At 41.6% G+C, this 11,894-nt stretch overlaps 1 protein-coding gene across 3 annotated transcripts in view; it reads right to left on the bottom strand.

Annotated features, from left to right (window-relative positions):
* LOC133545013 (angiopoietin-related protein 1-like) overlaps positions 1-11,894 on the bottom strand; it is a 44,144-nt gene that overhangs the window by 1,608 nt on the left and 30,642 nt on the right. For all 3 annotated transcript variants that reach the window (XM_061890301.1, XM_061890299.1, XM_061890302.1), the window contains 2 exons: positions 10,574-10,767; positions 1,585-1,855 (listed from right to left, as the gene is read on the bottom strand). In XM_061890301.1, coding sequence (XP_061746285.1) covers positions 1,585-1,855; positions 10,574-10,767 — 465 coding nt within the window. The remainder of the gene's footprint in view (positions 1-1,584; positions 1,856-10,573; positions 10,768-11,894) is intronic.

Here is an 11,894-nt window from a genome sequence, read left to right as displayed (position 1 = left end):
ACAGTTGTGAGGTAGAGGTGGAGTTTTCATTCAGACATACTGACTCACGTGAGATTTACACCTTCTCCCTTCAGCGACGAATCAAATAACCAGGAAAATGGATGGCACTGGATCTATCGGGCACCAGACACTGACCCTACTACTGGCCTCACCATCCCCAGCCTCCAAGGGAATTGCTCTGCTACTGTCAGGGACCCACATGGCTCTGGCGGTTGTGACCCCAAGATGTAGGAAACAGGAAAACGACGTGCAGGTAAGAGTCTTTATTCTACTCAAAACAAAAAGGAGCAGTCATGCATCCCAAAGGTCCTCAACATAATTAATCCTCGAGGCAGGCATAAATAACAGCCTGATTGGCAATTGCAACCAGGTGTGTCAGGCTGCCAATCAGGTACAGGTGAGGGAAACGAGCGCTCAGAGGAGACATGCAGGGAATAGAAATCAAATAAGAGCGCTCACAGGAAATAAACACTTAACAAGGAAACACACCGAGAAGTAAAGTGACAGATCGTTACAGCTACGCACAAAACCCTGAACCTTTGTGGTGGCCGAACGTTCAAAGCAACGTTGCTTTGAATTTGCCCCAGGAATCAATAAAGTAATTTCTATTCCATTCTATTCTATTCTATTTGTGGACAACAAATAGGCGCCTTTTCTGAAGCCGAGTTCAACAAGCGTTGGACTGTTCAGTCCAAAGGTAATGATTTGTTTGGTCGGTTTTTTACAGAGGTTAATTCTAGAGGAGTCCATTGTTCTGTGTGCATTCTATCACCAAAGAAAGCACCTAATACACACATAATGAAGTTGATTAAATGATTCCCAGGTCATAATCTGTCTGTGAAAAAGTAATTATCGCTTCTTCACAGAGACTCTCTACCAATAAGTGGGATGCTTTGTTGGGGGACCTGATTCTATAAAATGATACGCGGGCATGATGGACAGGTGGATCGGTGCGCATCTTCAGTGTTGCAGACGCTGTATTGATCCATTGTGGTAAAGAAGGAGCTGAGCCGGAAGGCAAAGCTCTCAATTTACCGGTTGATCTACGTTTCCGTCCTCACAGAAAGGACAAGATCACGGGTACAAGCGGCCAAAATGAGTTTCCTCCACAGGGTAGCGGGTCTCCCTTACAGATAGGCTGAGAAGCTCTATCATCCGGGGGGAGCTCAAAGTAAAGCCGCTGCTCCTCCACATCGAGAGGAGCCAGATGAGGTGATTCGGGCATCTGGTGAAGATGCCACCCGTACGCCTCACTGGAGAGGTGTTTAGGGCACGTCCGAACGGTAGGAGGCCATGGGGAAGACTTAGGACCCATTGGGAAGACTATGTTTCCCAGCTGAAAAATCTCAGGATCCCCCGGGAGGAGCTGGACAAAGTGGCTGGGTAGAGGGAAGTCTGCTGCCCCCGCGACCCGACCTCGGGTAAGCGAAGGAAAATGGATGGATGGGCAATCAAACCAGTTTCTTTGGCTGCAGGAAAACTAAGACGGTATACAAAAACTAAAGTATCAATGCATGTTCCTTTGTAATTTAACTTTATTAAAACACTAATAAGATAATAAAATATCAAGAGTTTCACGTATACCTGAGAAGGCGTCCTTGTCTCTATCCAGAGTAGTGAACTGTTTGCCGTTGTGGCTGCTGAGGGAGTCGCCAGCGTTGCCTCGATAGGTGCCCAACCTCAGGCGGTAACCCTCGCTCTCAGGCTCCAGGTGGAAGCTGCTGTACTGAGCGTACACCTTCTTTGCCATCCAGTCCTCCAACTCCACCTGAAGCTTGTAGTCGCCCTGACGTCCAAGCTTGTAGATGCCTTCCAGACCGAGCCAGTACTCCCCGTCTATGTTTCCGAAACCGCTCTAGAGGGAGATTGAAAGAAAAATTACACAAAGACGACAGAAAATTATGCACATTATGGCTCCACCATGTACTCAGTGCTTGGATCCGTATCTTACGTACTAGAGATGCGCGGTTTGCGGTCTCATCCGCGGAGTCCGCGGATACACGGCGGGTCGGGCGGTTGACATGACGAAAAAATTTATTTTAATTAGATCCGGGCGGGTGGCGGTTGAACCATCCGGAAATATTTGATATACATGGTTCTGGGATCGGTATTCTTTGCCATTCAAAGAGCCATTTAGGACCCGTGTCACAAAGCGAAGAACACAATAGGAGACGCTATTATTCTCTTGAATGACTGCCGGCAGTCACCCAGATAATAAGTATTAGGGCGTGCTATGAAGCCATTGGCTTTGTCGCCTTCTACAACATTTACGATCTGCTTGTCAGTCCAGCATCATGTTGTGTGTGGCTTCCGCAGCCACCCGCACACGACTGCAAGGCATACTGGGTGACACAGAGTACACTAACGGTTGTGATATAAACAATTTTAACACTCTTAGTAATATGCGCCACGCTGTGAAACCACACCAAACAAGATTGACGAACACATTTCGGGAGAACATCCTCACAGTAACACAACATAAACGCAACACAACAAATACCCAGAATCCTTTGCATTCATGACAATTCCTGACTATTTTATACACCCCGCTAGCGGCAACCCCCCCCCAAATGCCCCAAATGAATGCATTTGGGGCATTCACATTTGTTTTTTTTAAACCAATACATAATAAGTAAATTTTGGTGAATGTTAACTTTAATTACTGAAACCAAAAAGGTCTCAGTAATTAAAGTGGTAAAATTAAGTCATATATTAATATTTTTTTTGTCCTATTATTTATTCTTCTACAGATCAACTTCCGATCTGTTGCCATGAAGTTTAGTTTTTTCTATATGTATTTTATGCCCAACCGTCCCCCCCCAAAAAAGAAAAAAAACATTTTTTTATAGCAAAAATACTAAATATGCGATATGTTCCCCAAAACATGTTTCAAAATGTAATATATTTGTTGTGAATTAATTGGAGCCTTAAATAGGTAAATACTTTCTAATAGCATTTCTTTTGACTGTTTATTATTTTTTTGAAGAAGGACAGTTTAAAAAAACAACAAATCAGACTAAAAATCCCAGGGATCTAAAAAGTCCCCACTCAAGAAATTGTTTAAATAAGTCGTATATCAATATATATTATTTTCATTTTCAATGCTTAACTCTCTAGATCAGGGGTTTTTAACCTTTTTGATCTCAGAGCGCAAGTTTTCCACTACAGAGGGGCCTGGGACCCATTCAAATATTAACACTGAGGTATATATTTTACTTTTGATTTGAATTATATTCAATTATTATATCAAACTTACTTATACTTACTTATCAGGAAACATTTTGCCAAATTATATACAACATTAATCATCTAGATTATTATCAAGGCTTAGATCAGGCCGGTTACAAAGATAAATATTAATCAATTATACTGCAAAATAGGGACTTCATTTACGAATGATATATAAATGTGCATACAATTACACATTCTTAAAATTAATAACTAAATTAATAAGGAACAATATAAATTATAGGGGAACTGCACTTTAAAAAAAAATGCCTATCCTTCAAAAGTATTATTAAAGACACGACGGTGGAAGGAATTTTCAAAAATGCATTTTGAATATGAAATAAACATAAATAAAAGTCCACTTACCCCAATGTAAGCTCTTCTATTTTGCCCATAAAATCCAATAAATAAAAATTCAAAAACCGCCAACAATACTCCATTTACATTTCGTGATTTAAATATTAATCACGTATTAGTGATATTGTTATTATAAGTGCTAACACTGACTGACAATTTATAGCAGCGCCGAGATCACTACCATCAACGAGTGGTCTGCTGCGTCCTCGCTTCCTTGCTCCCTGTAACTTTATTCTTGATCATAAATCATGCATCTCACCTGACAGAAGAAGTCTGACTAAGTATTCTGACAAGTTGATACACTTTGACAGCCATTTAGGACCAGAAAATGGCCAGAATGACACGAAAAGACGTTTTGTCCCCTCCACTGCACTCTGTTTCCTTGTGAGGATTATGAGACATTCTTCATCTAAATGGGAATATATGAACATCCTAGCAGTCGGCATCCTAATGACAGCCGACATAGTACAGTAAGTGTTGTTTTATAATGTGTGGTGGCTCTCATAAATTCTGCAGTGAATAATATTCAGTAAATAAGAGAAAAAGAAAGAAAACATTGTGATGCGCTTTTTAAATTAATGCGCAGCGTATTAGATTAGATTTAGATTTTTTGGTCCCCATTGGGCAAATTCATTGCCACTGCCATATATTTAAACACTAGACATTACACATTACAAAAATAAAAATAACAAAAAGACATTATACATGACCAACACATTTACATGCTTAAAATATGTATATGTAATAAGTATGCTTAAAAGAAGCAAAATCCGTAAATATTAAATGTTATTATAAATGTGCCTGTTGCTACATTACATATATATAATGTATATAAAACCTAAATGGAGGTATTTGGATGTTTTTTAATGGATTTGTGCTTGTAATCGAGTAGTTGTCTCTGGCCCCCTGCCTGGGAGAGGCAATGATGAGAGATATAGCAGATTAGTCTCTCTTAACAAGTGGCTGGATAGCTTCTGTAGACAACAGGGATTTACGTTTATTGATAATTGGCCCTCTTTCTGGGGCAAACCTGGCTTGCTGAGGAGAGACGGCCTTCACCCTAACCAAGAAGGCGCTATCCTCTTGTCTCGGAACATAGATTTCGCATTGAGCCACATTTGACTAACTGCACTAGAGCAAGCCCGGTCACAGGCAATTACAGAGCCTGCTAGCCTGGGTATGGAGTCAGTTAAGCTAGAACTAGCCAGCGCCAGGCTGGATGATCCCTGTATACATAGCAATTTTCGTAGAATAATACACAACTCACAAAATGTTTTTTCTGCTGTGTCTATGACTACGTCAGAGTTAGACATGCGTTCTACTGAGGTGGCAAATTATGATGCGTTCAGTTTATCGCAGCGCCAAGTAGACAATCTGGAAATTCCCGTCATATCAATTCCTAGATATGGTCGTAGTTATTTTAAGTACACTGCGCATAATAAACGCAACATTATTAATATTGCTACTACGGATAATTTTATCAACAACTCCTTAAAAAAGCCCACTACCTATAATATGGGCTTTCTAAACATCAGATCTTTGTCTCCCAAAACGTTATTAGTCAATGAGGTCATTAGAGACAACAACCTTAACGTCATCGGTCTTAGTGAAACCTGGCTTAAACCAGACGACTTTTTTGCGATAAATGAGGCATCCCCTCCTAACTATACGAATGCGCATATTGCCCGTCACCTTAAAAGGGGAGGGGGTGTCGCACTAATATACAACGAAAACTTTAACTTTAGTCCTAACTTAAATAATAAATATAAATCGTTTGAGGTGCTTTCTATGAAGTCTGCCACACCTCTGCCTCTGTGCCTGGCCGTTATCTACCGCCCCCCAGGGCCCTATTCGGACTTTATTAGTAAATTCTCAGAGTTTGTTGCTGATCTAGTGACGCACGCCGATAATATAATTATAATGGGGGACTTTAATATCCATATGACTACCCCATTGGACCCACCGTGCGTGGCGCTCCAGACTATAATTGATAGCTGTGGTCTTACACAAATAATAAATGAACCGACGCATCGCAGCGGTAATACGACAGACCTAGTGCTTGTCAGAGGTATCACCGTTTCCAAAGTTATGATACTCCCGTATACTGAAGTAATGTCCGATCATTACCTTATAAAATTCGAAGTTCAGACTCATGTTCGGCAAGCTAATAATAATAATAACTGCTATAGCAGCCGCAACATTAATGCTGCCACAACGACGACTCTTGCGGACCTACTGCCCTCGGTAATGGCACCGTTCCCAAAGTATGTGGGCTCTATTGATAACCTCACTAACAACTTTAACAACGCCCTGCGCGAAACCATTGATAGTATAGCACCGCTGAAGTTAAAAAAGGCTCCAAAAAGGCGTACGCCATGGTTTACTGAAGAAACTAGAGCTCAGAAATTATTATGTAGAAAGCTGGAACGCAAATGGCGCACGACTAAACTTGAGGTGCACCATCAAGCATGGAGTGATAGTTTAATAACTTATAAACGCATGCTTACCTTAGCTAAAACTAATTATTACTCAAATCTCATCCGCATTAATAAAAACGATCCAAAATTTTTGTTTAGTACAGTAGCATCGCTAACCCAACAAGGGACTCCTTCCAGTAGCTCCACCCATTCGGCAGATGACTTTATGAAGTTCTTTAATAAGAAAATTGAACTTATTAGAAAGGAGATTAAAGACAATGCGTCCCAGCTACAACTGGGTTATAGTAACACAGATACGACTGTATATACGGCGGATACTGCAAATATCCAAAATAGTTTCTCTCGTTTTGATGAAATAACATTAGAAGGATTGTTACAACGTGTAAATGGAATAAAACAAACAACATGTTTACTTGACCCACTTCCTGGAAAACTTATCAAGGAGCTTTCTGTATTATTAGGTCCATCAGTGCTAAATATTATAAACTTACCACTTTCCTCGGGCACTGTTCCCCTAGCATTCAAAAAAGCGGTTATTCATCCTCTCCTTAAAAGACCTAACCTCGATCCTGACCTCATGGTAAACTACCGACCGGTGTCTCACCTTCCCTTTATTTCGAAAATCCTCGAAAAAATTGTTGCAGAGCAGCTAAATGAACACTTAGCGTTTAACAATCTATGTGAAACCTTTCAATCCGGTTTCAGGGCAAATCACTCGACTGAGACAGCCCTCGCAAAATTGACTAATGATCTATTGCTAACGATGGACTCTGATGCGTCATCTATGTTGCTGCTCCTCGATCTTAGCGCTGCTTTCGATACCGTCGATCATAATATTTTATTAGAGCGTATCAAAACACGAATTGGTATGTCAGACTCAGCCCTGTCATGGTTTAACTCTTATCTTACTGATAGGATGCAGTGCGTCTCCCATAACAGTGTGACCTCGGACTATGTTAAGGTAACGTGTGGAGTTCCCCAGGGTTTTCGGTCCTTGGCCCTGTACTCTTCAGCATCTACATGCTGCCGCTGGGTGACGTCATACGCAAATACGGTATTAGCTTTCACTGTTATGCTGATGACACCCAACTCTACATGCCCCTAAAGCTGACCAACACGCCGGACTGTAGTCAGTTGGAAGCGTGTCTTAATGAAACTAAACAATGGATGTCCGCTAACTTTTTGCAACTTAATGCCCAAAAAACGGAAATGCTGATTATCGGTCCTGCTAGACACCGACCTCTATTTAATAATACAACTTTAACATTTGACAACCAGATAATAAAACAAGGTGACTCTGTAAAAAATCTGGGTATTATCTTCGACCCAACTCTCTCCTTTGAGTCACACATTAAAAGCGTTACTAAAACGGCCTTCTTTCATCTCCGTAATATCGCTAAAATTCGCTCCATTTTGTCCACTAAAGACGCCGAGATCATTATCCATGCGTTTGTTACGTCTCGTCTCGATTACTGTAACGTATTATTTTCTGGTCTCCCCATGTCTAGCATTAAAAGATTACAGTTGGTACAAAATGCGGCTGCTAGACTTTTGACAAGAACAAGAAAGTTTGATCACATTACGCCTGTACTGGCTCACCTGCACTGGCTTCCTGTGCACTTAAGATGTGACTTTAAGGTTTTACTACTTACGTATAAAATACTACACGGTCTAGCTCCAGCCTATCTTGCCGATTGTATTGTACCGTATGTCCCGGCAAGAAATCTGCGTTCAAAAGACTCCGGCTTATTAGTGATTCCTAGAGCCCAAAAAAAGTCTGCGGGCTATAGAGCGTTTTCCGTTCGGGCTCCAGTACTCTGGAATGCCCTCCCGGTAACAGTTCGAGATGCTACCTCAGTAGAAGCATTTAAGTCTCACCTTAAAACTCATCTGTATACTCTAGCCTTTAAATAGACCTTCTTTTTAGACCAGTTGATCTGCCGCTTCTTTTCTTTCTCCTATCTCCCCCCCTCCCTTGTGGAGGGGGTCCGGTCCGATGACCATGGATGAAGTACTGGCTGTCCAGAGTCGAGACCCAGGATGGACCGCTCGTCGGGACCCAGGATGGACCGCTCGCCTGTATCGGTTGGGGACATCTCTACGCTGCTGATCCGCCTCCGCTTGAGATGGTTTCCTGTGGACGGGACTCTCGCTGCTGTCTTGGATCCGCTTGAACTGAACTCTCGCGGCTCCGTTGGAGCCACTATGGATTGAACTTTCACAGTATCATGTTAGACCCGCTCGACATCCATTGCTTTCGGTCCCCTAGAGGGGGGGGGGTTGCCCACATCTGAGGTCCTCTCCAAGGTTTCTCATAGTCAGCATTGTCACTGGCGTCCCACTGGATGTGAATTCTCCCTGCCCACTGGGTGTGAGTTTTCCTTGCCCTTTTGTGGGTTCTTCCGAGGATGTTGTAGTCGTAATGATTTGTGCAGTCCTTTGAGACATTTGTGATTTGGGGCTATATAAATAAACATTGATTGATTGATTGATTGATTGTGCGGCTCCCATTAGCTCCATTGTAAGTTGACTTTTGATCACATGTATTTAATATTTACAACGCAAAAAAAATTATCAACAAAATTACATCCATTGTCCTGTCTCTCATAGTGATTGTGAACGATAAACACAATTCCCAAAAAAGTGCAGTTCCCCTTTAATATAAGTGCAGATGAACTTAAAGCTTCACCAATTCGGTCATATTTTTTGCGCTTACAAAACGTCTCTAAACTCAAGAGTTGTTCTGTTTTTTTGACATTGTCATTACTGCCACAAGTGGTGAAAAGGCGTATTTCAACTGAGTACTGCTGCGGCCCATACGGAGCACAGTTCAAAAGCAAACTTTTTTTGCGCCTCTATAGAGGGAGCTTGCAGCCCAACTCGGTTAAAAAAAACACTGCTCTAGATCAATTTTAGATATATCCGTCAAGTATACGTTTTTATTATTTTATGAGCAATGAGAGTTTTTAAAGTGCCAGTAAAAAGTGTTTGCATGGTAGCTTTGTGTTATTAGTGTAATTATTGAATTTTTTTCTAGTTAAATTCCACTTTTTTTGCTTTTTTATTGTACTTTTTTCTATTATATATTAAATACACTTACACCATGTGTTGTCTCCATTGTAACACTTATATAAGACTTTTAAAGTAATTTTGATAGTAGGCTATTATAGCTAATATAGACACTTACATCATGGGTTGTTTTCATTATATCATTTATATAAGACTTTTAATGCCATTTTGAAAGTAGGCTAATATAGCTAATAATCGGGACGGCGTGGCGCAGTGGGGAGAGTGGCCGTGCGCAACCCAAGCGTCCCTGGTTCAATTCCCACCTAGTACCAACCTCGTCACGTCCGTTGTGTCCTGAGCAAGACACTTCACCCTTGCTCCTGATGGGTGCTGGTTGGCGCCTTGCATGGCAGCTCCCTCCATCAGTGTGTGAATGTGTGTGTGAATGGGTAAATGTGGAAGTAGTGTCAAAGCGCTTTGAGTACCTTGAAGGTAGAAAAGCGCTATACAAGTACAACCCATTTATTTATTTAATATAGACACTTACATCATGTGTTGCCTTCATTATAACACTAACATAAGGCTTTTCATTTTTTGCAGCTCCAGACATATTTTTTCTTTTTTTCTTTTTGGTCCAATATGCCTCTTTCAACGTTTTGAGTTGCCGACCCCTGGTCTAGGTCGAAGTCAGTCTTGTTTTTTTAACCAATCTTCAAACTGCCGTTGCCTGTTTGTAGTTATCACAACAACCGATCTGACTCTGTTTGTGACACTTTTCGGGTTATGTTCGAGAGCATTCGTGCAAACTATGTGCACAATTACAGCTGGAAAACACTACCGCAGACCTGGTCCGGCCAAATTTCGGGGAAGTCGTCAATCACAAATGTGAAAACTACTGGCTCGAATGTTTGTGCTGACGAACTATGAACAATCTGTGTGTCTGGCTACATGCCCTTAGAACACTTTACTTGGTCGAGATGGTTGAGGTCTGCAGAAACTGGGGATCAGTGAAGAAAACCAGCATATGATGAACGATTGAGAGTTTCATTCCGGGGGCCTCCCCACTTTGGGGCTTGTGGCGGCTTTGTGGGAGAGGCACAGAGGCAAATCAATGTCAAAGAGAGCAATTTAGCTCCCACTGAGACACAGAAAGGCCAACTAAGTTTACCGGCAGTGACAAACTCCACCTATATTCCTCCCAGACTTGGATGAGCGGGCCCATATGTAATGGTATGCACTGAGCCAATCAGCCATTCATCCAGGAAGGCAGCGCAGTAGTAGCGGTTTTGGAAAGAAACCCCCACAGATTTTGCTGTGGAACATTTCTTTGCCGTGGGCCATCTGAGGTTTCATAATGGAAATATCAAACTAAAAAGCACACTGCTGACAGGGCATTATATTTCACAAAAAAAAAACACAAGGACTCTGACCTACAGGAAATAGTCCCCCCACAAGGTCTCTGCGGGTACTATAAGGCAGCTCTGTTATCTCTTGACGGAGTATTTTGAGGTTGGGGAAGCCCAAGTTTTCGTTGCACTCACCTTGTAATTTTCCCAGTTCCGGAAGAAGTTAACAGAGCCGTCTTTCCGGCTCTGGATTACAGTCCAGCCTCCGTTGTCCATGTCCTGCTCACACCACACCTGCAGGGACCGATCGGTCTCGTCCGGTTTGATCAAGTACATGCCGCTTGTGATGTGGCCGGCTTCCTGAGCCTCCAGACAGTCTCTGAATGGACCTTTAGGCCAAGAATAACAGGAGATAAGGAAAAAAAAACACTTAACAAAATATTTAAAATACATAAAACACAAATACAATTACATAATACAAAACCCAAAACCAGTGAAGCGTGAACGTTGTATAATTCGTTAATAAAAATAGAATACAATGATTTGCAAATCCTTGTCAACTTATATATAAAATAGACTGCAAAGACAAGATATTTAATGTTCGAACTTAAACGTAATTTGTTTTTGCAAATCATTAACTTAAAATTGAATGGCAGCAACACATTGCCAAAAAGTTGGCACAGGGGCATTTTTACCACTGTGTTACATGGATGGCCTTTCCTTTTAACAACACTCAGTAAATGTTTGGGAACTGAGTAGACACATTTTTGAAGCTTTTCAGGTGGAATTATTTCCCATTCTTGCTTGAGGTACAGCTTAAGTTATTCGACAGTCCGGGATCTCCGTTGTGTTCTTTAGGCTTCGTATAGCGCCACACAGGTCTGGACTACAGGCAGGCCAGTCTAGTACCCAAACTCTTTTACTATGAAGCCACGTGGCTTGGCATTGTCTTACTGAAATGAGCAGGGGCGTCCATGATAAAATTGCTTAGATGGCAACATATTTTGCTCCAAAACTTGTATGTACCTTTCAGTATTAATGGTACTTTCCCAGATAAGTAAGTTACACATGCCTTGGGCACTAATACACCCTCATAACATCACAGATGCTGGCTTTTGAACTATGCACCTATAACAATCCGGATGGTTCTTTTCCTCTGTGTTCTGGAGGACACGACATCCACAGTTTCCAAGACAAAAATTGAAATGTGGACTCGTCAGACCACAGAACACTTTTCTACTTTGTATCAGTCCATCTTAGAGGAGCTCGGGCTCATGTTGATAAATGGCTTTTGTTTTGCATAGTAGAGTTTTAACTTGCACGTAGAGATGTGGCGATCAACTGTATTTTCTGGCATTGGTTTTCTGAAGTTTTCTTGAGCCCATGTGGTGATGTCCTTTACATGCTGATGACGCTTTTTGATGCAGTACCGCCTGAGGGATCGAAGGTCCGTAATATCATTGCTTCCGTGTAGTGATTCCTCCAGATTCTCTGAATCTTTTGATGATATTACGGA

The sequence above is a fragment of the Nerophis ophidion genome, linkage group LG28, assembly GCF_033978795.1.
Source record: "Nerophis ophidion isolate RoL-2023_Sa linkage group LG28, RoL_Noph_v1.0, whole genome shotgun sequence".
Taxonomy (NCBI): Eukaryota; Metazoa; Chordata; class Actinopteri; order Syngnathiformes; family Syngnathidae; genus Nerophis; species Nerophis ophidion.
Note: the sequence above shows the minus strand (reverse complement) of the source record. Positions and strands in the feature narration are given on the sequence as shown.